Genomic DNA, 26,700 nt, shown 5'->3' with positions numbered 1-26,700 from the left:
CTCGCAATGCTCTCAAGCCATCAGAAGGCCATTGAAGAAATGGGAGAACTTGGAGTCATTATGGGGCGCACTTAATTTGTGTAGTCATTTTGGGGCGCCCTTAATTATAGAGTGCCCCTACTATGCGGTCAGACCTTAAAAGTGGTGTTTTGCAGCATCCAGTCTCCTTGTGACACGTCATCCATTTTAAAAAAAATGTAAAAAATGAAAATGAGAACACACGCACCAAATCAAAATGAGAAAGATAAAAAAAAAAAAAAAAAAAAAAAAATCATAGCCGGCCGGTGAGAACCACGGTGTGGGTCTCGCCTCAAACCCACCCCACGATGCCGTGGGTCTCGCCTCAAACCCTTCTTCATTGCGGCCAAACCAAACCGGAAAACGCAAATCTAGCCTCAAAATCCGTTTCTAATGTCTCAAAACTCGATTCTAATGCTTCAAAACTAGTTTTGGATTAAAAATTAAAAGGAAAAATTACACTTTACCCCTTAAAGTTTGGAGCCATTTTTAATTTGACTTCCAATATTTTAATTTTTGCAATTCACTCTCCTAAACTTGCCAAACTTTTGCAATTCGGCCATTCCATCAGTCAAAGCCGCTTTGACTGACGGAACAATGATCACTTATGGCTTTTTCGTACCCAAAATACCCCCATGCCTTCAGCCTTTAGACACGCACAAACGCACGCACGGCCTATTCATATGGGAATACCGCAAATCGCCAGAGACTTCAACATCACTACTAATGGTGGTGAGGGAAGAGAGGTACCTGTCGGCTCCCAAAGAAGCTTCAGGGAGACTAGTGTACTGCAAGACCTTGTCAGTGAAGAGCATGTCGGAGAGCTCTCTTCGTATCTGCTTGCCAACCTTGTACATGATTTTTGGATTTTCTTTTCTTAATTTCTTCAGTTATTTCTCATCGTTTATTTGTTCATTCCCCCTCTTAATTGCTTCAACTCCTATCCAATTTTGGGTACAAACATGCTGTAAATATTTAGACACTCAAATTATAAATATTGTCTTCTTCTTGTTGAGCCCAGTCTGAGGTCTGGGCTGCAAAGCTGGCTATGGGTATGGATGGGATTGAGAGAATTGGATATGGGTTTTTCGTGTTGGTAGTGAAGGGTGGAGGCATAGTGAGTAAGCATGATGAGTCTGCCATTGACAAGGACAAGGCCAGTTGGTCCTTTTGCTCTAGCTATGTAAAGCGACAATGACTACACTAAAATAAAATCCTTTCGTTGCAAATCGTTTCCTGAGTGTCAATGGCTATTAAAAGATTTTCTGTCTTGTATTACTTCTCTATCTTCCCTTGTTTCATGAATGGCGAGCAGATTTTAGACGTTAAAGTACCGAGTTAACATAGAGTCTCTCTGTCAGTGTGTTTAGAAAGTCATGTACTCCTCACATGTTTTAAGGGATAAATGTTAACTTTTAAATCAGGTTCGAGAAAATTCTTCTAAACTATAGGGAAACAACCATTATTAAATTCAGGTCAAAAAATTGTCTTTTAATTTGCTCCTATTTTTTTACGAAGAGTGTTACAAATCATTCTCTTAACTATTCATTTTCACAAATTCAATAAATTCACTTTTGAATTTGTGAACGCGCATCGGTTCCACGTAAATACAATAGTGAATTTACATGTGAGGTTGATAAAAAATTCGATGAAATAGTGAAAAGTTACTTTAAATAGTAAAAACAAAAAAAAAACATATAATTACCTCTCCTTTCACGTACGACAAGACTCGAAAAGAGACTTAAAACCGTGTTGAATGGGAAAGCAAGAAAACGTACATGGCGTGTTGTGGGCTCTTTTGTGGGTCTGATAATTGTGTAGAATTTGCATCCATTTCCTGTAGATGGTGCGTGGGTCATTAATTTGAAACTTTGATTCTTCCATCTGCATGGCTCTGATATACCCTTTTGCCCTTTGCTTGCCCTTATCAATCGTGCTTTTAAAAACTCATGCTTTAGACATACTGCTCAATTGCTTCAAGACACTTGACCTTATATTACAGGGGCAACAAATCAGTAATAATGTTTTTCTTTATTCTTTTTTGATATGTAGTAATTAATGAAATTTGATTATAAAAGAGGAGTAATAATGTTTTTCTTTATCTCGATCGGTAATTAATTCAAACTTCATCTTGTCCTTGAAATCTAGAATAAAAAAAAAAAAAGGAGAAAATTGGATGCATCCAAAAAGAAGCATGTCAATATAGAATTAGAGTAATAAATAATGATGTGGCACAATATAGTTGGAAATGAGATAAATTCAATTTTTGAGAAACTCAATCATATTGTGACATATCATATTATAAATTTTTTTTTTAAAACTTTGTTGGTAAGCTTAACATTTTTCAATAAAAAACGTCACCCAGTATGAAATCGTTGGCAATGATGAACATCTCTGCAAAGAAAAGAAGTAGACCAACTACACAAAAGCAATGCTAAGACAACTTTCTTTTATTGCTTAATTGTGACCTCCAATTTTCCTCATGTTGACCGTTTTTTCACAACGCCAAAAGCTAGGGAATTGTTTGAATCTAGCTAGGGACATTGCAACTTCCAAGTAATTTTCCCTTTTCATATTATGTTGTCGTTTTATTTGCCATATGATATGGTTTTATTGTGTATCTACTATGAGCCTAAAAGATCGATCACATAAAACAATTTGTTATCCTACTTTCTTTAAAAAAAAATATGAATAATAATAATTTTTTACCTTTGTATGTCACTTTTGTGCGAGGCTTGGATCATTTTTGGTTTCATTGTCTATTGTTTGTTTATATTACTATTTACGTATTAACTTTTTCGTTTAGATTTTGTTGTTGGAAAGTTTACCCCATTTTATTTGTAATTGTCCATATAACTCTGGTTTCATTGTTGAATAGATAATAAAAAAAATAAAAAATAAAAGAAGTTTATTTGAGTAATTACACAAGATCTACTATGAGTCTAACATGAGACTGAAGCATGTGAATGGTCATTGTTATGAAGAAAAATGGCCAATTTTTTTTTTTAAAAAAATGGTAATGAAGAAAAATACAATTTTTATTTTTTTTAAAAATACCAAATAAAAGAAGGACCAAAATAAAAATTATTGCTACAGAAACTTTTTTAATTTTTAATTTTGTTATTTTTTAAATTAAAAAATAAGGAAAAAGTTTCCGAAGCAAAATACAGTTTTTATTTAAAAAAAAATGCCAAAAAAAAAAGAATAACAAAAATAAAAATTATTGCTTCAAAAACTTTATTTATTTATTTATTTTAAAATTAAAAAATAAGGCAAATCTTAGTCCAAAGTTGGGTAAAATAGTTGTGCCTTTAGCGTTTTCCCTCTAGTTTAAGGCTCTCTTTTTCCTCCATAGGCAGTTTTATATATATTTTTTTAAATTTTTTTTAAATTTTGTTTTAAAGAGAAAAGTTGGGCTAAAGTTGGGTTTAAGCTGTGCCTTTATAATTTTCCTTTCCGAAATTATAACATCTTACTAATAAACAATATTTGGGGGAGTTGAAATCCAAATTTTTTTGATTAAAATCTTATTGTCATTTCTAATTAACCATCCACATCCAACCAAAAATCAATCTTCATAGATATTTACTTTTGAGGAGGATAGTCGCCCGCCAATCGTTTTCTGAGAAACAATAATTTAGCACTGATCAATATTTCAAGTCCCAGTAGTTTACCCAAGAGAAATCTTGACGGGAGCTTAATTAATTATCTAATGATATTGGCAGAAAAAAAGAGAGTGACAGCTTCACTTCAACGAGCAGAAGTTGTTTTTGAGTGTTATTTCTTATTATCTTGTTGCGTTATTTGTTATATTATACTAGCATGTAACCAGCGCTATGCACGAGATTCTTCATTATAATTTAATTTCAAAACTTAAACGCATCTCATCTTACTTTTTATTATAAGTTAAAATGTGTGTGTGAAAATACATACTAAAGGTTATATACCAGTAAATTACTGTACCGAACATGTATTTATTTATTTTTTTTGAAATATACCAAACATCTACTTAATGAAAAGTATAAAATAAAAAATAAAAATAGCAAGAAGGATACTTGAATTCTGATGATCAAAATATTAATAGAAAGTTAGTAGGAAACTCTGATATTGTTGATGTGATATTTATTATATTGTAATACAAATAAAATCCATAAAGTTCTAATCATTTCAGAAAAATTACAGAGTAAAATAAACAAAATCTTCTCTCTTCTTTTTAATACAAAATAAAACAGACATTTCACTCAATATTTAATGCAATCAAATAAATTTCTTTCAACACTTCCAAAAAATGCTAGAAAATTTGAGTAAATCACAAAACGAAGAAAAAAAAAATCTAATAAAATATTCAAATGAATTAAAACATAAAATCTTATTGGTGTGATACCTATTATATTTCAATACAGTGAAACTTTCTAGAGAAACAAACATAAAAATAATTAATTTACACTCGTGAAGAATTTATACATAGATACACAAAGATAAATCCAAAAATGATATGATAAGCGTTTTACAAAAATGAAGAAGAAGCATTTTGGAAGGAAAATTCTTTTTGGTTACCTCTACAAAAGTGAAGAAGAAGTATCTATGTATCTATTTATACATAGATACCTTAGCATATAACTCGCGTTATGCGCAGGGTTCTTTATTATCTTTGATTTTAAAACTTAAACGCATCTTCATTTTTTTTTATTATTATTAATTACAGGCTAAAATAATCATGTTAAAAAAATCAATTATCACTCTTTCAATAAAAAGACATGCTAAAGGTTATATTTAAATATAAATAAAATTCACATAATTCTCAATATTTGAGAGAGAAAAAATTTATGAATACAAAATAAAACAAAATCTTTCAATCAAGATTTATTGCAATCAAATAAATCATCTATCTTATTTCAATACAAATAAAACCTATATAATTATGAATATTAAAAATAAAAGGCAAAATAATATTGCTTTCAAAAGTAGAGAAAAAAAAAACCCTTAAAAATATGCTTGAAAATCCGAGTAAATTACACGCACACACACAAAAAAATAATAATAATCTATGAACATTCAAATGAATTAAAACATAAGACCTTTAATTTTAGTTTAATTTATATAAATTAGAATATGTTAAAACATTGTTGGTCTGAAAAAAAAAAAAAAAAAAACAAAAAAGTTAAGAAGAATAATTACCTCCAATTTGAATTTTTAGGCCAATAGATTATGTTTTTGTTAATGTTGGAGAGTGGAGAAAGAGAAAGATAGAGATGGAGAGAAAAAAGAGGAGAGATATTAATGTTGGAGAGTGGAGGTAGAAAGATGTCTTTTTTTTTTGAAATTAAGAGAGAGAGAGATGTTGAATGAGAGTGAAAGACTTGGAGAAAAAAAAGAGAAAGAGACGTGGAGAGAGAGGAAAAAAAGGAGAGAGAGAGATATGAACCGGTTCAAGAGGGAGATGTGGAATGAGAGTGCTTGGAGAGAAAAAAAAAATAATAATAATAAAATAAAAGAGAGAGAGAGAGAGGAAAAAAAGAGAGATAGAGAGAGAAAAAAAAAAATGAACGGTTCACTTTTTAAAATAATAAGTTAAAAAATCGGTTTACTCTTTAAAAAAGTTGGTCTTTCAATCAAGATTTAATGCAATCAAATAAATCATCTATCTTATTTCAATACAAATAAAACCTATATAATTCCAAATATTAAAAAAAAAAAAGCAAAATAATATTGCTTTCAAAAGTAGAGAAAAAATGCTTGAAAATCCGAGTAAATTAGACAAAAAAAAAAATCTATAAACATTCAAATGAATTAAAAGATAAGACCTTTAATTTTAGTTTAATTTATATAAATTAGAATATGTTAAAACTTTGTCGGTTTGGAGAAAAAAAAAAAAAAAAGGGTTAAGAAGAATAATTACCTCCAATTTGAATTTTTAGGCCAATAGATTATGCTTTTGTTAATGTTGGAGAGTGGAGAAAGAGAAAGCTAGAGATGGAGAGAAAAAAGAGAAGAGATACTAATGTTGGAGAGGGGAGGGAGAGAGATGTCTTTTTCTTTGAAATTAAGAGAGAGAGAGACGTGGAGAGAGAGGAAAAAAAAGGAGAGAGAGTGAGAGATATGAACAGGTGAGAGAGATGTGGAATGAGAGTGAATGACTTGTAGAGAGAAAAGAGAGAGAGAGAGAGAGAGAGGAAAAAAAGAGAGATAGAGAGAGAAAAAATATGAACCGTTCAATTTTTAAAATAATGAGTTAAAAAATCGGTTTACTCTTTAAAAAAATTGGTCTTTCAATCAAGATTTAATACAATCAAATAAATCATCTATCTTATTTCAATACAAATAATATTTCTTCATTAAGACAATTAAATATATTACAAATAAAATTCCTACATTTTAATTGTCTCACAATATTGATATATAAAGAGAGAGAGAGAATTTCGGAACCTTTTGTTTTCTTCATTAAAATAATTAAATGCATTACAAATAAAACCCCTGGGTTTTAAGTGCCAAAAACTTGTTCATTCTTTAAAACGCCACGTGTCGCAATTATAGGTATTCTCTAAACACGGGTTCATGACACGTGTCATAATTCTAAGCACTCTCTACGTTAAAACTCGGCTTTTATATATATTTGAATAAAAATAATATATAAATTTGAAAAAAATATAAGGGACACAAACAAAAACAGAAAGTAAGAGAAGATAAAAAGAAAAATAGAGAGAGAAAGAGAAAATTTGGGAACCTTTTGTTTTCTTCATTAAGACAATTAAATGCATTACGAATAAAACCTCTAGGTTTTAAATGCCCAAAACTTGTTCATTCTTTATAACGTCACGTGTCGCAATTATATGTACTCTCTAAAACATGAGTTCATGACACGTGTCATAATTCTAAGCACTATCTACGTCAAAACTCGACTTTTTTTATATATATATATATATATATATATATGATGATATCGTTTTATTGTACAATAAAACGATATCATATAATATCTATTATTAGCCTAATCATCCCAACCACCTAAAAGTATTTGTGATCCTACTTGACTTGTAATTTCCATGCAACTTCACATACGCCAAATTACCTTTATTGGTGGACCCCGAATCCAACTAATATAAATTTAAATGACTTTTCCTTCCACTGTCGTGGACGACGCGGAAAGCCTTGCATTCACACGACTTTTCCTTTTCACAACGCGGAAAGCCTTGCATTCACACGACTTTTCCTTTTCACATCGCGGAAAGCCTTGCATTCACACGACTTTTCCTTTTCACAACGCGGAAAGCCTTGCATATAACATTAATACCCAAAGCCCTTGTTAGAAAGAAACTGAATTATAGCACTACATTATTAAACAAGTCTCCAATCCATGGCGTCCATGAGTTTGTCTTCTTCCTCAACAACACCTCGATGGAGATACGATGTTTTCCTCAATTTTCACGGTGATGACACCCGCTTGAGTTTCACAGATCATCTGCATGTTGCTTTGAAACAAAGAGGCATTATTGTGTTTAGAGACAATGAAAAGCTTGAGAGAGGAAAATTTGTTTGTGAAGAGCTCTTAAAAGCAATACAAGAATCCATGTATGCGATCACCGTTATCTCTCCAAACTACGCTTCCTCTAAATGGTGCCTCAATGAACTTTCCAAGATCGTCCAATGCATGAGAGATACGGGGCTCACAATTTTGCCTATTTTCTACCATGTGGATCCTTCCGACGTACGAAACCAAACGGGGACTTTTGCAGAAGCTTTTGCTAGGCATGAAGCCTCTTTGAGGAAAAAAAAACGAAAGGTTGACATTGAGATGATACAAAAGTGGAGAACTGCTTTGAGAGAAACTGGCAATATCTCTGGATGGCATGTACATGATAGGTAACATTTAATTAGTCTTTTTTGTTGCCTCACCAACAATCATTTGTGTATTTTTGTAGTGACAGAAACACCCACTCTTTTCTTTTTTCGTTTTCTTATGGGTCTAGCTAAATCATACATTGGATTTAATTTGGCACCCTCATCATCATAAATAGCTTAGATTTTGTCGAATATATAAGTACCACAAATATATCTATATGATGAAGTTAAAATTAACACAATAAAGAAATTCATAACCAAAAAAAAAAAAAAAAAAAAATTCAAACAGTACCCATAACAATTCAAGAATCACATCAAAACTGTGATATAAATGGTCAAATTACATCTTACTAATAAACAATATCATTGTCTCACAAATTTACACTTCTTGCAGAGTTGCTTTGATTAATTAAAAAACAACAACAGTATGTAGTATATATATTTAATTCGCCTATTTGTGATATCTTTATCTTATTGTGATGATAATAGAGAAAAATGACTATGAAAAACTGAAAAAAGGGAATGCAATGCGCAGACAAATAAATTAACTGTGGAAACTAAACCCTCTGAACTTTTATCATTTTTGCAATTAACTTATAAAGTTCAAAAACTCTGAATTTAATGTATCGAACTTCTAAATTTTTGCAATGTCACCCATCCGTTAGGATTTTTTCAATTAAAATCTTCACATATAGGTGTCAAAATTACCAAAATACCCCACATTTCTTTTTTTGAAAGAAGAAAAATAAATTGAAAAGATTCGAACATTGTTTAAGATTTAACATAATTTACAAAAATACTCACGCTTGAATCTTTGCAATTTTTTTTAATCAAAACAATGGGGATATCTTGGGAATTTTTACCTATTTAACTGAAAAAGCCTAACGAATTGGTGATATTGCCAAAAAAAAATTAGAATTTTGATACATTAAATTGAGAGTTTTTGAATTTTTGGGGTAATTGCAAAAGTGATTGAAGTTCAATGAGGTTAAGTGCAGCCTCCTTAATTAATAAAGATAAAATTATACACACTCTCAAACTATGAAAAAAAAAAGGTTTTTATTTGATTGTACGAGGAACCAAGAAAATAAAACCGTATTTATGGTTCTACTTCATAAATTAAGAATTAGAATTTATTTGCTGAATGAAGATAAGCTTTGTACATGATTAAGCTTTTTGTCTCTCTATGGCTATAATATTGTCCTATCTTTTTTATAGGCCCGAATCAAAAGTTGTCGAAGGTATTAGTGGAAGGATACTTAGCGGATTGGGTGGTAACTTCTCAAATGTTTCCAAGGTTCTTGTTGGAATAGAATCCCGAGTGGCAGAAATGATGAGCTTACTTAGTATTGGGTTGGATGATGTTCGCTTTTTAGGGATTTATGGGATGGGAGGAATTGGGAAGACAACTCTGTCAAAAGTCATTTATGAAAGAGTTTCTCGTCAATTTGAAGCACGTTGCTTCATTGCTAGTATTAGAGAAGAAACCAGAACTCATGGTCTCGTTTATCTACAAAAACAACTTCTTTCGGAGATCCTCGAGGAGAGTGAAATTAATATATGGAATGACTATGGGGCAAGAAGAGTGATAGCGAATAGACTACGTAACAAAAAGGTTTTTATTGTTCTTGACGATGTGGATGGAGAAGAACAACTTGAAGCATTAGCAGAGAGCCATGATTGGTTTGGCCAAGGGAGTAGAATCATTATAACAAGTAGAGATCGTCATTTGCTTAACCGACTTATGTATAATACCTATGAGGTGAAGGAGTTGAATAATGCAGAAGCTTTACAACTCTTTAGTTGGAAAGCCTTCAAGAAACCCTATCCTGAAGAAAATTATGTGGAATTGTCTAAGGATGTGGTATATTATGCTCAAGGCCTTCCTTTAGCTCTTGAAGTTTTTGGTTCCTTCTTATTTGGTAGACCAATAGCTGCATGGAAAAGTGCCAGGGATCTACTAAAAGAAAATCCTAATGCAGAAATTTTAGATAAACTCAAAATAAGTTTTGATGGATTGGAGGATTTGCAGAAAAAGTTGTTTTTAGATATTGCATGTTTCTTTACTGGAGAATATATATATAGCATCATGCACAAACTAGAAAGTTTTGGTTACTATCCGAACATCAATATCGAAGTTCTTGTCGACAAATCTCTTATAACTATCTCAATGGGAAAATTGTTGATGCATGATTTGTTACAAAAAATGGGTCAAAAAATAGTTCATTGTGAGTCTACTGAGGAGCCTGGTGGATGCAGTAGATTGTGGCGTTATGACGATGTCCTTCACGTATTGAAGAATAAGACTGTAAGTGTGCTATTCTAGACATATATATAGAGAATTATATATTTTTTTTTACTAATTCCTCCGAGTATTTTTCAAATATTCACACTATACCACACTAATTTCATTTTTCTTAACTACTAGGGAACTGATGCTGTTAAAGGCATTGTTCTGAAATTACCTTTGCAGAAACATGAGCGACTAAATGTTGAAGCATTTTCAAAGATGAAAAAATTGAAAATGCTTGAGATTAGCAATGTCGTTAATTTTTTACCACGGCTTTCTAAAGCTCGTGATACTCTGGAGTGGCATGGAGATCCTTTGAATTTCATGCTAAGCAATGAGTTATGCGTTATGGAATGGTGGAGATATCCTTTGGAATCCTTGCCGACCAGTTTCCAATCAGACAATCTTGTTGAGCTCATAATGCATTATAGCTTCATAAAAAAACCGTGGGATGGAAGGAAGGTAAGATTTTGACTTACGCAAATTTATTTTCTTCCTATTCTTATTCTTCAATTCCTTTTTTACTCTTCTTCGTTTGATCTATTTTATTTAACTATATTTATTGGTCATCTAAAACAGAGTTTTAACAAATTGAAACATATTGACTTAAGCCAATCTCGAAACTTGATCGAGACACCAGACTTCATGGGAGTCCCAAATCTGGAGAAACTAGCGCTTGTACATTGTACAAGTTTGTCTAAGGTCCACCCATCCATTGGATTTCTAAGGCGGCTTAAAGAATTGGACCTACGAGATTGCAAATGTCTTAAGAGATTTCCAGATGAGATCAACTTGGAATCTCTTGAAGTTCTTTATCTTTCTGGTTGCTCAAGACTCAAGAAGTTTCCAAATATTGTTGGTAGTATGACATCTTTGCAGGAAGTTTATTTGACAGGGACTGCTATAAAATACTTACCATTATCATTTACGAGTTTGTCGTCTCTTGTATATCTCGATATATCCGATTGCTCAAGACTTAAGAAGATCCCAAAGAACTTGAGTGGTATGGAATGTCTAGAAGTGCTTATGGCAAATGGGGCTGCTATAAGAAAATTACCATCCTTCATTGTATCTTTTAAGAAACTCAAAGTCTTAAATGTTGGGGGTAAGCGGGGCTCAGAGCCAATTATAAGTCTTTTGCTCCCAAATTCATTCAGATGTTTAAGCTCTTTAAGAGAACTAGATTTGAGTTATCGCCATATCTCTGATGGAGCAATTCCGAGTGATCTTAGTTGCTTATCCTCGCTTTCTTATTTAAATTTGTCTGGGAACAAATTTACGAGGATGCCTGATAGCGTCTGCCAACTTCCCAAACTTGGAATACTTTCCTTGGCATATTGTAGCAGGCTTCAATTGAGCTCAAATCTTGACAATTCTTTGTTCACCAATTCATTCTCAGGTTTAAGCTCTTTACGAAAACTAAATCTGAGTTATTGCAATCTATTGAATGGAGCGATCCCCAATGATCTTAGTTGTTTATCCTCACTTCATTCGTTGAACCTAAGCGGGAACAAATTTACGAGAATACCGGATAGTGTCGGTCAACTTTCTCATCTTTATGAACTTTTCTTGGATGGTTGTAGTTGGCTTCAAGTATTGCCGAAGCTCCCATTGGGATTCAAATACCTGCGTGTAAAAAATTGTCCATCACTGGAGATGTTTTATAACCAAATGGAGATGTGGACTTCAAACGAAAAATTAAGGAGCATTGATTGCTCTTTTGTAGCCGCTTATATTGATTATGATGGCAAACCCTTCAAGATCCTCCATATGCATCCACGAAGCCCTTTATGGATTAACAGCAATGTGAGTCTCTTACTCTCCTTCTTTAACACACGTGTATGATATTGTATAATACTTTTGGCTGATTTAACATCTTTCTCTTTTACAGAGTCAAAGTTTCTTTTATAGTACTATTGTAGCATGTGGCCCTGCGCTGGTGGGATATGGAATCCCAGAGTGGTTCAACCATAAAAGCAGGAATTCGTTTGGAAGAATTCAAATGCATACAGATTTGTGCTCTGTTGAATGGAAGGGTTATGCTCTTTTTATTGTTTATCAAGTTCACGAGCCTGACAGTTACCCAAAAAAGAGAAGAAAACTAAAAGTCAATGAGAATGGGAATTCGAATTCTACAACAAAAGATGGCGGCAATCCTAATTTTCCCTACTTTGTTTGTCAATTTCAAGCCAATGAAGTTGATATTGGAAAACCCTTAGTCCTTTGTGTCCCTGGAGCCCCTTGTGTTGGGCCAAATGGATTTTGGGTGTATATACCAACTGAGTGGTTCCGGAGAAGAGCGAGGAATAGTTTGGGTGAATGGGGCAACCTTGAGGCTTCAATTACAACAGGCAGCCTGAATGTAGAGGTGAAGGTGTGTGGGGCACGTGTACTACTTGATCAGAGTGATGCTTCAGAGTTGTACCAAGTTCTAAACAGCATTTGTCCACATGGCTTGGATTTAGAAAGTTATGAGAATCTTTTATTTCATTTGGACGATTTTAGGCTGGGTCTCATGGTGGATGGCCCTATTAAAGCAAATCTAATGTTGTAGCATGTGGGTCAAAGACATGTATTGCCACTCTCTCAGGTAAGCAACTCTGCTCCAAACCAACCTGTTGTAGCATGCCATCTGGGTCAATCTAATGTTGAAGATATGCGATATTGTATCAATAAGTGACCAGAATTTTATGAAATTGTTGTATTAAATGTTGCAGGCTATCTGGGGTGACTCTAGTAGTTCCAGTGATCAATTTATGGTGGCCTTCTTTTCCTCCAAAACTGATGAATGAGGTGTACTAGAAGCAACTAAAGAGAGATCAATGGAAACTCTGGATTGGGCACTATGCCCCTGGACTAGTGTACTGGTGGATGACCCAGAATTGCTTCCCTTATTGTTCTATCTTGCGAAGACACCCTATTCTTTTTAACCAACACGATGTAAAAACCATCCAGAAAATGTCACAAGTGCCAATGCCTGATGAGGTAAAGCTTCCCCTTTACTTGTTTAGTGATGGTTTATGGCCAGTTATGACAAGGTCATGAGTTTTTGTGTGTGCAGCATAAGGTAAGACAACAAGGGGTCTACGAATCCCTGCATAGAGACATAATAGTGCATTTTGGGAACTGGGAGTTCGACCCAATGGAGATTGAAAATCCATACCCTAACAATGAGGCCTCTGTTCATCTCTGGCATGGTCATGCAGGTAAACTTGTGCCATATGAAATGCAGCGATATTTGGTGGAGAAGCTCCCCTGGATTAGGTATCATGAGGTTTCTGATGGAGGGCATCTAATGATTCACGAGAGTGGATTGTCTGAGGCTATGTTCAGGGAACTCTTGCTTGGAGAGGAACCCTCTCTGATATAAGCCTGCTATCAAGAAATATGCTTGAATTGGTATACTGCCCATATGATATGGCCAATAAAATTCAAGTAAAATGATTTGTTTGTTTATTTATTTTAGCTTAATAATTTTATGTCATATATTCAACCTTTTGTAAAAAAGTTACTTTCATCGACATTAGGAAACACAACTCCAAGAAAAGGGTTAGTAACACCTAAAAAAAAAGAAAAAAAGAAGGGCATTTCTTTTTATTTAACAAATCATTAGGAGTCCCGTAACATGGGTTTGTTCTTTAAAAAAGAATGGGCAGTTCCTTTAATCCCAAGTCTATTTTTAAGTTTGCATTGGATACCCTGTACAGAACTGGGTGGAATAACGAGCACAATAACTTGACTCACAAAGATGAGGGGGAGTACTAGAGTGTTCTTAGAACCAATGAGTTTTTCAATATCTTGGAAGATAAAGAGTTTTTTGAATAATTCTTTTCAATTTGGCACCCCCTCCCCCCCCAAAAAAAAACCCTATTTTTTCAATAAGTAACAGTAGTAATTAATGAAGACCTTTTCCTTTTTTAAATTCTTCAATTGTCCCAATTTCAACATCCCATTCAAGCCCAAGGCCCGTTGAGCAATCCTGATTTAATGTCTGGCCTTGGTTAATTAAACTGATAATTTTGTAATCGGAGATTGTCACTTCTAGCAGGTTGGTGATTACAGAAGATAACAGCCTAAGGATCGAATCCTTGTTCATTTCACTTGTCGATTGCCAAGTACTTGTTCCTATTAGCTAAATGTCAGCAAGTGAAGCCCGATGCAATCAATTCATCGCTTCTCAAGCCCTTAAACTTTAGAAAAATAATGTCTCACACCGTATTGAGTCATCCTAGAGTTTCACCTATAGTCTTACACAAGGGGTATGGGGAGCATCCCCTTGTTGACATGTCACTACTCAGTGTCACATTCATGGCCACCTCACACCCCTAATCTCAGGATTTGTGGGGTTAGAATTTCAATAAGACCTAATCAATATAAATAGCCAAAGGGACCTAAGGTATGAGGATTCGAATACTCTCTTATTCTCAATTACTTTGTGATTCACCTCACAAAAGCAAATACTGACATAAACGTCAAAACTATCTCCTACCACTAATGGAGAAACTGCAGTCACATCAGCCTAGATCAACAATGTCTGGGAATGAGACCATGACCTGCTTGCAAACGATGCCTATGGACAAGTAATGGGACCCGAATGGAATGGTAATTTTTATTTTTATTTTTTTATTTTTTTTTCTCAGAATAGATTTTATGGGCTAATGGAAACTAACTGAACAATAACAGAATCTAAAAGTTGGATTTCTGTTTGTCTGTGAAGAGGTTGTGACTATTCCTCTAGCTGAGGGCCACTTATTGACATTTCCAATTTTTTAACTCCACCATTATAATAGCTAGGTGACTACATGAGTAACATTTAGCTATCCATTCTCTTGGGGGTGAACTCTCTCATTCTAGAAGGGGATGCAATCAACATCATCTTAGCCATTCAAAATCCGGATCTTTTCAAGGATTGAAACTTTGTTTCCATTATTTCGGATATCAACTTTTTTTTACTATCTTTTCATAGCTGGAAAGTTAGTAAAGTTTCTGTAAGTGTTAATGTTCGAGCACATTTGTTAGCTAGATGGCCGCTTCCAACCTAGTGGTCGGAAGCATTCCCAATTGGTCTCCCATTCTTTCTTCCATTTGGATCAAGAACGGGAAAGATCCTCCCTTGTAGCCCTCTACTCATTGGTTTAGGAAACAAAAAAAATAAAATTAACATACCTATTATTAGGGTGTGTTTGGAATTACAATTTCACAAAAATAATTTATGTTTTTAAAATATATCGCAAAATGTAAAGCGTTTGACATTGCGATTTAAAAAGTACTTAATTTAAAATAGGAAAAAAAAATTGCGATTTCTATAAATAGGCTAAGTGATGCTTATTTGAAAAAACGCGAATTTAAATCAAAATCACGATTTCGCATAACAAATATTTGATAAATAAGTATTTTTTAACATGTTTTATCAAACGCCTTTACAATTTTAAGAAGTAGCGATTTCAAAAATATAATTTGTAACACTTGGTCCATTTGTTTTAAAACAAAAAAACAAAAACAAAAAAAACTCGGTTGATAAAAACATTAAGTATTTGTAGCATTTCTCTTGTATTTAACCTATCATATGATGAACTACATAAAAAAAATTAAAAACAAAAACAAACAAAATATCATACGATGACCTACTGCAACTTCAAATGGACATTGGTCAGTTTTTTGTTTTTTTACTTTTACTTGGGTGGGAGGTTAAAATGGTCGTGGTTGTAAAAAAGCAATATTCATGCAAAGCTACTGTTTTTACAGTTCTGCTTTTTGACTCGAAAAGAGACTTAAAACCGTGTTGAATGAGGAAAGCCAGAAAACATGGCGTGTTGTGAGGTGTAACTTTCCACTTTCCATGACATTTCCTTCAACTTTCGTGGACATTAGAGGGAAATCTAGAAAAAAGGAGATGATGAATGTCCAAATTAGAGTAGTATGGCTTGTAGACACATGTACAACTTCATTTTGTCGTCAGTTAGATTTAGTTTCTGTAATTTATAAATTGTGCAGAAAGGATTAGAAAATTTGAATAGAATTTTGTATTTTTTGTGTCAAACTGTGTACAAAAAAGGTATATTTATAGTTAAATAATGCCAGTTAAAATAGAAAATACAATTAAGTAATTAATGAACAATATTACAGAATAAAATCAACCTATACAAGTAAATACAAAAAATATAAAAATATATTTTGAATATATTTTAAGATGGGTAATCAATCTGGAAGTAGATTTGTGGACTCATATGGGTCTCACATAAATTTAATTGTAAATTTACAAATTCATTATACAGAGATATATAAAAAATTAGATGAAAGAGAAAAAGGGGAAATTTCACTGAAGATCCCCCGAACTTCCACCCGTTTTGAAATACCCCTCATAAACTTCAAAATCTCTCAATTTAGTCCCCTGAACTTTCAATTGCTTTCAATTTGGACCCCTTCCGTTAGATTTTAAATGTCACATGATGTTTATACCCCTGACTTTTGTATAAAATTCCAACTTCCAAAACTTTTTTTATTTAAAAAAAAAAAAAATCAAGGATATTTTGGTCTTTTTTTGAATTTTTAACGGCTAAAATTAACGGAAGGGTCCAAATTGAGAGCAATTGAAAGTTCAAGGGACTAAATTGAGAGATTTTGAAGTTTAGGGGCGGTATTTCAAAACAGGTGGAAGTTCGGGAGTCTTTAGTGAAGTTTTCCCAAAGAAAAAAAATGGGTGGTAGTTTGAGGGTGTATATGGATTTTACCCTAATTTTTTTCAATCTGGCCCAAAATGAAAAACATATTTTTTCAATAGGTAACAATAATGAATACCTTTATGTTTTTTTAAATTTTTTAATTGTCCCATTTTCAACATGTCAGCTTTCAAGCCCAAGGCCTATTGAGTGATCCATATTCAATGTCATGCCTTGGTTAATTAAATTGATAATTTTTTAATCGGAGATTCTCACCGCTAGCAGGTTGCCGATCACAGACGACAACAGACTAAGAATCAAATGCTTATTCATTTCTCATGTTGATTGCCAAGTACTTGTCCCTATCATCTAAACGTTAGCAAAGTGAGGCCGATGCAATCAATTCATTACTTCTCAAGCCCTTAAACTTGAGGAAAATAATGTGTCATGGAGTTGAGGACAAGATTGAATAGTAAAGGTAGTGATAATCAGGCAGAGGATTTATTTGTTAAGGGTCGTTCAGAAAATTCTTCTAATTTTAGAGGTCAATCCAGTGAGAGGGATTCGGGTAAAGGTAAATCAAGAGGCCGATCGTAGTCCAAGTCAAAGAAGAAAGTAAAGTGTTACTACTGTAAAAAGTATGGGCATTATAAATCCGAATGTCCGAAGTTGAAAATTGATAAGGAAGGTGACAAGCAAAGTTCCTCTTCTTTGGCTGGTGTTGTCGAAGGAAATTCTAAGGGTTCAGTCCTTGTCCTTGTAGTTACCATTTCTAATGATCGTTTTAACGACAAGTGGGTCCTTGATACTGCTTGTACATTTCATATGTCCCTTAAAAATGATTGGTTTACTACCTATGATTCAATCAATGGTGGTTCAGTCTCGATGGGAAATAATGTTGCCTGCAAGATTGTTGGTATTGGTACAATTAGAATTAGGATGCATGATGAGATTGTGAGGACTTTGACGAATGTTCGACATATACCAGATTTGAAGAAAAATCTAATTTCAGTGGGCATTTTGGACTCCCTTGGATACAAGTATTCCAGTGAAGGTAGAGTCATTTGGGTTAGCAAAGGCTCATTGGTTATAATGAAAGGTAACAAGGTTGATGGCCTCTACTTTCTTCAAGGTAGTACGGTAACAGGTTCAGCTGCTATGTCTTCTTCAGATGATCCAAATTCAGACACTACCCGGTTATGGCATATGCGGTTGGGTCATATGAGTGAGAGGGGTAAGACAATCCTGAGCAAATGGGGTTTGCTTTGTGACCAAAAAACAGGATCTCTTGCCTTTTGTGAGCATTGTGTGTTCGGAAAACAGTTCAGAGTCAAGTTCGGTACATGCATCCACGGAACAAGTGGTACATTGGATTATATCCATTCAGATCTATGGGGTCCCTCTCAGGTTCCATCAAAGGGTGGTACTGGATACTTTGTTACATTTATTGATGATTATTCGAGAAAAGTCTGGGTGTATTTTTTGAAGAAGAAAAGTGATGTGTTTGTCACTTTCGAGCAATGGAAGACATTAATTAAGAATCAAACTGAGAAGAAAATCAAGCGACTCAGAACAGACAACGGCATGGAATTTTGTGGTGGTGAATTTAATGAATTCTGCAAGGATGAAGGCATCGCTAGACATCACACAGTTAGTCATACTCCACAGCAAAATGGGGTCGCTGAGTGGATGAACAGGACTCTCTTGGAGAGAGTGCATTGCTTACTTTCAAATGCCGGGTTGTCTAGATTTTTGGGCAGAGGCGGTCAATACTGCTTGCTATTTGGTCAACCGTTCTCCATCAACATCCATTGATTGTAAAACTCCTTATGAGGTATAGTCTGGTACTTCTACTGATTATTCATTTTTAAAAACTTTTGGTTGTCTTACTTATTGTCATGTGAATGATGGTAAGCTTGAGCCTAGGTCAAAGAAATGTATATTTTTAGGCTATGCGGATGGGGTGAAAGGATATAGATTGTGGTGTTCTGATCCTAAGTCACCTAAGTTTATAGTCAGTAGAGATGTTGTATTTGATGAATCTGTCATGCTTCACCCGAGAAAAGAGTCTATTGTTTCTGCAGGAAAGGAGCAGGGTTCTAGCAAGGAGGTGGAGCTTTAGGTGGAGGCTTCATAGAGGGTGCGAGATAATAGTCAAGATCATCATGTTACAAATGTTCATGATTCCAATTCTAATGACGATGATCCACAAGAAGTGCAAGATACCAGTATTGCGGCTGGTAGACAGATGAGGCAGATTAGGCCACCTCAGAGATCTGGCTATGCAGATTTGGTAGCATATGCACTTACTATGGTAGAGGACACTGCAGTTCATGAGCCTTCCACTTACTCAGAAGCTGTCACAAGTAGTGAGTCTGCTCAATGGGTTATTGCCATGAATGAGGAGATTGAGTCTCTTCATAAGAACCAAACATGGGAATTGGTGAAATTGCATAAAGGCGCTAAAACTGTTGGTTGCAAATGGATCTTCAAGAAACAGGAAGAAATCCCAGGTGTTGAAGATGCAAGGTTCAAGGCACGTTTGGTAGCAAAGGGCTATAGTCAGAGAGAAGGTATGGGCTTCAATGAAGTTTTCTCTCCTGTTGTAAGACATAGTTTTATTTGTGTTTTGCTTGCCATGGTTGCTCTAAATGATTTGGAACTTGAGCAACTTGATGTGAAAACTGCATTTCTGCATGGTGATCTTGAGGAAACCATTTACATACATCAGCCAGAAGGGTCCATTGCTGAAGGTAAAGAAGATCATGTTTGTCAGTTGAGGAGGTTATTGTATGGTTTAAAACAATCTCCATGCAATTAGTACAAGCGGTTTGATAGCTTTATGATCGGACATGGTTACACAAGAAGTAGCTATGACAGTTGTGTGTATTACAGGCAATTATCTGATGGTTCTTTTGTTTATTTGTTACTCAATGTGGATGTCATGCTTATTGTTGCTAAAAGCATGTTGGAGATTAAGAGATTGAAATCTATGTTAAGTGATGAGTTTGAAATGAAGGATTTGGGTGCTGTGAAGAAAATCCTTGGTACTGAGATTCACAGGGATAGAAAAGCGGGAAAGTTGTACTTGTCACAGAAAAAGTACATTGAGAAAGTACTTGAACGCTTTGGTATGCATAATTCTAAACCAGTGAGTACTCCACTTGCAGCTCATTTCAGACTTTCAGCAACGTCAGTGCCACAGAGTGAGGAGGAGGAGCAATTCATGTCGTGTGTTCCTTACTCCAGTGCAGTTGGGAGCATCATGTATGCTATAGTGTGCACTCGTCCAGATATTTCACAGGCAGTCAGTGTTGTTAGTCGCTACATGGCAAATCCGGGCAAGGTTCACTGGCAGGCAGTGAAATGGATACTCTGTTATTTACGAGGCACTCCAGATGTTGGTTTAGTCTATGATAGAGGCAGTGGTATCAATTCTAGTGTCACTGGTTATGTTGATTCAGATTATGCTGGTGATTTGGATAAAAGAAGATCTCTAACAGGTTTTGTTTTCACTCTCTCGGGGTGTGCCATTAGTTGGAAAGCGACTTTACAGTCGATGGTTGCTTTGTCCACTACAGAGGCAGAGTATATGGCAGCAGCAGAGGCAGTGAAAGAAGCAATTTGGCTCAGAGGTTTGGTTAGTGATCTAGGTTTGCAGCAGGATGAGACTGTTGTATTTTTTGATAGCCAGAGCACAATACATTTGCCCAAAAATAAAATGTATCATGAGAGGACCAAACACATTGATGTCAGATATCATTTTCTTTGTGAGGTCGTGACACAATGAGATTTCATAATGAAGAAAATTGCTATGGCGGAAAATCCAGCAGACATGTTGACTAAGCCACTTCCGATCCTCAAGTTCAAGCATTGCTTGGGCTTGATTGGTGTTTGTTGTTTGTAATTACCCTTAGGGGTGTTGGAGGAGACGTCTTGAGGAGATTTGTGTTGAAGACTTGATGAAATTCAAGTCAAGGTGGAGATTTGTTAGAAGAGGTGACTTGCATTTCCTCTTCAACCTTACCGTGGGCCCCAAACAATTATGGTTACTTTTACACCCATACCTTTTGACTTAAGTTTCTCTCTCTCACACGTCCATTTTGTCCCTTCTTTATTAAGCTTCTTCTAGAAGCTTTGACAAAATGGCTTGGTTGTTAAAAGGTTGAAGCCATTCGGTCTTAAGAGGAGAATGCATCAATTTTAGTGAAAAGATAGAAAGAAGAAAAAAACTGAAGTTGCCGAGAGAGAGAGAGGCTTATGCTGCAAGGAGAAGAAGATACACCATTTTTCTTCAGTTTGATCTCACATTTGGAATGCTGAAAAGCTTAGAGAATTTTAGAGAATATTTTCTCTTTTGTATTTAATTCTCTTTTGAGTGAGATTGGGGTGTATTGGGGCTTTTGGGATTGAGTGGTTTTATTCGTACTACTCTTTGTACTCCACTCTCTTGTTAGTGAATTTCTCCTGGATCGTCTCCGCCAATGGATGTAAGCTTGTTAAGCCGAACCACTTCAATTTTGGTGTCTTGTGTAGTTGTGTTAATTTTTATATTCTGCACTTTTCTACTTCTTTGGTGATCTTGGAATTTACATTTGTCATAACACCATACATCTTCTTATAGTATGGAATAGACAAAAACGTTTACATGAGGAGTAAAGATAATTGATAACATCATACGTTACTATACATTATCTTATAGTAATGTATGGAAATTGAGAAGAAACAGTTATGTGGTAATTAAAGATAAGAAACAGCAAAAAACCAAAAGTCTGCAACAAGTTTAATGCTTCTTGGAGTCCATTACGTGAATGAGTCCAAATAGATAAACTAATCTCCTTCAAGACCAAGTAACAGAGCAAGAATCCAAGTTGCCTTCATCCATCAACAACCACAAAGAAATAGGACTTCTAAGCACCAAGTAGTTGTTGCTCCCTGCATCATGGACACAGTACCTGTACTGAGTTTTAAGTTTCAATTATGGGTCTAAAGGTTGGGTGGAACTGGACTGTCGTTTTGGGAAGTGACGAAATAGAGCATTCCTAATGAAGAAGATGAGTCCTTCAATGATGGACGGAAGTCTCGTGCAAGGGTTTTTTTTTTTTTTTAAAGCAAAACGACAACGTTTAGTGGGCCTTTTTTTAAAAATAAAAAAATAAAAATAAAAATTCCTAAAAGGGCATTTTAGTAACTTTACCTCAACAAAACGATGTTGTTTTAACTTTTCCATCCATTTTGACAGTGCTGACTAACAGAGTGGGCAAATTGCAACTGGTTGGTAGTTTGGGGGGCTACTTTATTACATTTTGAACATTGGAGAGCTAAATTACAAATGGCTGATAGTTTGAAGGGCATTTATATTTTTCCATATATATATATATATATGTTGACCGCTTTTTCACAACGCGGAAAGCCTTTTCAATATAAACAATAACCAGAACTTAGCTTGTTACAGAAACTGATCCAGCCTATTCTCAGAACCTTGTTAAACAAGCTTGTATGCCTTCGATGGCATCCACGAGCATTCAGACAGACTCTTCATCTTCTTCCTCAACACCTTCACGGGGATACAATGTTTTCCTCCGTTTTTATTGAAAAGGCACCCGCACGAGTTTTACAGACCATCTACATAAAGCTTTGAAACAGAAAGGCATTGGCGTGTTTAGAGATGATGAAAAGCTCGAGCGAGGAAAATATATTTATGATGAGCTTTCAAAAGCAATACAAAAATCCAAGTATGGAATCGCCGTTATCTCTAAAAACTATGCATCCTCTAAATGGTGTCTCAATGAACTTTCCAAGATGGTCAAATGCACGGGGCTTATAGTTTTGCCTATTTTCTACCATGTGAATCCATCCGATGTAGGAAACGAGAGGGGAACTTTTGCATAAGCTTTTGGTAGCCATGAAAAAGATGCCAAGGTTGACGTTCAGATGATGTCAAAGTGGAAAACTGCTTTGACAGAAGTGAGCAAGATCTCTAGATGGCATCGATGTATTGATAGCAATAGGTTACATTAAAGTCTTTTCTTCTTTCAGCGTGAACATGAATAAGTTGATAATTTATGCAAAATAATCAAATTTTGTTCTAAATTAGTATCTTCATCATGATTTACTACACTAAAATTTGGCAGACTCTCCCATGGATTAACATGCAAAATTTTATTTAATTTCCTAGTCCAACAGAATGACACCAACTTTCAGTTTGTTTGGACTTCGGGAAATTTTTAATTTTTGCCAACTCCAAACAAACTTCTAGTCTTCGTTTTTTTGCCTCACCAACCATTATCTGTGTATATTAATTGTAGTGACAAAAAGCATCTTTCTTTTCCTTTACTTTTATTTTTTGGGGGGGTCTAGCTAAATCATATATTATCACCATCTTCATAAAAACTCAGATTTTGTGGAAAAAGTACCACAAGCAATGATGATATGAAGAAGCTAAAAAAATAAAAATGATTTAGACTCTTGATTTTTTATTACAATTTCAATATTTGATTACAATACATCCTTAAATAAAGAATATTTCAATATCAACCAAATATGAAATATACGAAAAATATTATATTCTAACAATGTGAGGCTAAAATTAACATAATAAAGAAATTTATCACAAAAAAGTAAAAATCATATAAAAACCCTAAGGGAAATTATATCTAAAATCCTTAGGTAAACGCGCTTTTTTAAAAAACTCCCTGGGTATTTTTTTTTGGAAATTTAGTCCCTGGATAACTCGAAACTACAAGAAAACTCCCTACCGTCAATTTTTGTTAACTTCCGTTAGTCTACTCAAAACTCACAGTTTTATTTGATTAAAATATTATTTTTTTATTAATTTAATTTAAAAAATTCAATCTTAAAAAAAAAATAATAAAAAAAAAAAATTTGAAGGGTGGCCAGGGGTGGCGGTGCCACCCCCGGCCACCCCCCCCCCCCCAACCCCTATGGGGTGGCCGCAAGCCACCCCAGGGGTGGGTCGCCCACCCCTGGGGTGGCTTGGGGTGGCTCGCGACCACCCCTTTCCACCCATGGGGTGGCTCGAGCCACCCCTTGGGTGGCTTGGGGTGGCTCGCGGCCACCCCTTTCCACCTAAGGGGTGGCTTGCGGCCACCCCATTCCACCTAATGGGTGGCTCGCGGCCACCCCATGGGTGGAGGGGTGGCCTGCGGGCCACCCCAAACCCCCAAGGGGGTGGGTCGCGGCCACCCCTTGGGGGTTTGGGGTGGCCCGCAGGCCACCCCTCCACCCATGGGGTGGAAAGGGGTGGCCGCGACCCAACCCAAGCCACCCAAGGGGTGGCTTGAGCCACCCCATGGGCGGTTTGGGGTGGCCCGCAGGCCACCCCATTCCACCTAAGGGGTGGCTCGCGGCCACCCCATGGGTGGAGGGGTGGCCTGCGGGCCACCCCAAACCCCCAAGGGGGTGGGTCGCAGCCACCCCTTGGGGGTTTGGGGTGGCCCGCAGGCCACCCCTCCACCCATGGGGTGGCCGCGAGCCACCCCTTGGGTGGAAAGGGGTGGCCGCGAGCCACCCCAAGCCACCCAAGGGGTGGCTTGAGCCACCCCATAGGGGTTGGGGGGGGGGTGGCCAGGGGTGGCGGTGCCACCCCTGGCCACCCTTCAAATTTTTTTTTTTTTTTTATTTTTATTTTTTTTTTTTTAAGATTGAATTTTTTAAATTAAATTAATAAAAAAATAATATTTTAATCAAATAAAACGGTGAGTTTTGAGTAGACTAACGGAAGTTAACAAAAATTGACGGTAGGGAGTTTTCTTGTAGTTTCGAGTTACCCAGGGACTAAATTTCCAAAAAAAAAATACCCAGGGAGTTTTTTAAAAAAGCGCGTTTACCTAAGGATTTTAGATATAATTTCTCAAACCGTAAAATGGTCAAATTACGTACATCTTATGAATAAACAATATTTGGGGGAGTTGAAATCCATAAATAATATCAGATTAAAATGCTATTGCCATTTCTAATTAACCATCCACAACCATGACCATTACACCAAGTCTTTGTTCATTTTAGCTCACAAATTTAAATTTCGTGCAGAATTGCTTCAATTAACAGAAGTAGCATTACGTAGTAAGTATATTTAATTGGTCTATTTGTGATATCTTTATCTTATAATTGTGAAGATTAAAGAAAAAAAAAATGACTATGAAAAAGGGAATGCAAGAAGCATACAAATAATTAAAGGACCTAGTAAAATTAGGCATACTCTCAAACCAATGAAGTTTTATAGTCAAGTGATAAAACATGGTTTTTTATTAGACTGCATGATGAATAAAGCAAATCAAACCTTAATTATGGTGCTACATCATAAATTAAGAATTTCCATTTCTTTGATGAATGCAACCTAACGTTGTAAATTATTCAGCGTTTTTCTCTCTATGGCTATAGCTGATCTATCTTTCTTACAGGTACAAATCAAATGTTATCAAAGAAATTTGTAATCGTATATTTGATGGATTGATTACTGGTAACTTCTCAATTGTTTTAAAGGATTTTGTTGGAATAGAATCCCATGTGGAGGAAATTATGACCTTACTTAGTATAGGATTAGATGATGTTCACTATTTAGGGATTTATGTGATGGGTGGAATTGGCAAAACAACTCTGTCAAAAGCCATTTATGCAATAGTTTCTCATCAATTTGAAGCTAGTTGCTTTATTGCTGATATTATAGAAGAAACTAGAACTCATGGTCTAGTTTCTCTACAAAAACAACTTATTTCTGAGATCCTCATGGAAAGAGAAATGAATATATGGAATGAGTTTGAGGCAAGCAGAGTGATAGCAAATAGACTACGTAATAAAAAGGTTTTCATTGTGCTTGACGATGTGGGTGAAGAAGAACAACTAAACACATTAGCAAGGAGCCATGATTGGTTTGGTCGAGGGAGTAGGATCATTATAACAAGCCGAGATCGACATTTGCTAAATAGATTTGTGAATGATACCTATTAAAGAACTTGAATGAAAATGAAGCTTTATAGCTCTTTAGTAGGAAAGCCTTCAAGAAATCCCATCCCGAAGAAAATTATGTGGAATTGTCCAAGGAATTTGTGAATTACGCTCAAGGCCTTCCTTTAGCTCTTGAAGTTTTTGGTTCATTCTTATTTGGTAGAAACATGGATGAATGGGAAAGTGCTAGGGATTTCCTAAAAGAAAATCCTAACACAAAATTTTTGGATAAACTTAAAATAAGTTTTGATGGATTGAAGCCTTTGGAGAAAGAATTGTTTTTAGATATTGCATGTTTCTTCAATGGAGCATATATGGATAACATCATACACATTCTAGAAAGTTTTGGTTACCGTTATATCAATATCAATATCAAAGTTCTTGTAGACAAATCTCTTATAACTTGCGGAAGATTGGGGATGCATGATTTATTACGAAAAAGTGGTCAAAAAATAGTTCACGATGAGTTTGCAGAGCTTGGCAAACGCAATAGATTGTGTCATGATAAGGATGTCATTCACGTATTGAAAAATGATACTGTAAGTGGATTAGTCTACACACAAGCATAGAGAAGTAAATTTTTTATACTGATTCTTCCAAGTATTTGTCAAATATTTCCATGACACTAATTTCATTTGTCTTGGTTACTAGGGAACTAATGCGGTTAGAGGCATTGTCCTAAAATTGCCTTTACAGAAAGCAGGGCGACTAAATGTTGAAGCCTTCTCAGAGATGAAAGAATTGAAAATGCTTGTGATTTGATCTTATTACTCTTGTGATAATTTACGCACTAATCTGGAATGGCATGGAGAACCTTCGAATTTCATGCTAAGCAATGAGTTATGCGCTATGGAATGGTGGGGATATCCTTTTGAATCCTTGCTAACCAGTTTTCAATCAAACAAGCTTGTTGAGCTCACAATGCCT

The 26,700-nt window shown here is 35.2% G+C and overlaps 2 protein-coding genes and 3 pseudogenes across 2 annotated transcripts; all 5 read left to right on the top strand.

Moving 5' to 3' along the window:
• The first annotated feature begins 7,372 nt into the window (after positions 1-7,372).
• LOC148584063 (TMV resistance protein N pseudogene) lies at positions 7,373-7,882 on the top strand (annotated as a pseudogene).
• Positions 7,883-9,132: 1,250 nt separating this feature from the next.
• On the top strand, positions 9,133-10,183 carry LOC148584062 (TMV resistance protein N pseudogene; annotated as a pseudogene).
• Positions 10,184-10,291: 108 nt separating this feature from the next.
• Positions 10,292-13,563, top strand: LOC132164240 (disease resistance-like protein DSC1). The gene is made up of 5 exons (XM_059574707.2): positions 10,292-10,609; positions 10,727-11,953; positions 12,039-12,737; positions 12,865-13,132; positions 13,209-13,563. Exons 1-3 carry the CDS (start codon positions 10,367-10,369, stop codon positions 12,699-12,701), a joined length of 2,133 nt encoding a protein of 710 aa, XP_059430690.2. The 5' UTR covers positions 10,292-10,366; the 3' UTR covers positions 12,702-12,737; positions 12,865-13,132; positions 13,209-13,563.
• On the top strand, positions 12,718-13,517 carry LOC132164241 (uncharacterized). Its single transcript, XM_088518722.1, has 3 exons — positions 12,718-12,737; positions 12,865-12,940; positions 13,209-13,517. The coding sequence occupies exons 1-3, from the start codon at positions 12,718-12,720 to the stop codon at positions 13,515-13,517; spliced, it is 405 nt and encodes a 134-aa protein (XP_088374848.1).
• Positions 13,564-22,314: 8,751 nt separating the features above from the next.
• On the top strand, positions 22,315-26,700 carry LOC148584061 (TMV resistance protein N pseudogene; annotated as a pseudogene).

Source organism: Corylus avellana, chromosome 8 (genome assembly GCF_965113065.1).
Source record: "Corylus avellana chromosome 8, dhCorAvel1.hap1.2, whole genome shotgun sequence".
Lineage (NCBI taxonomy): Eukaryota > Viridiplantae > Streptophyta > Magnoliopsida > Fagales > Betulaceae > Corylus > Corylus avellana.
The sequence above is the reverse complement of the archived record's forward strand: the minus strand, read 5'-3'. Positions and strand labels throughout refer to the sequence as shown.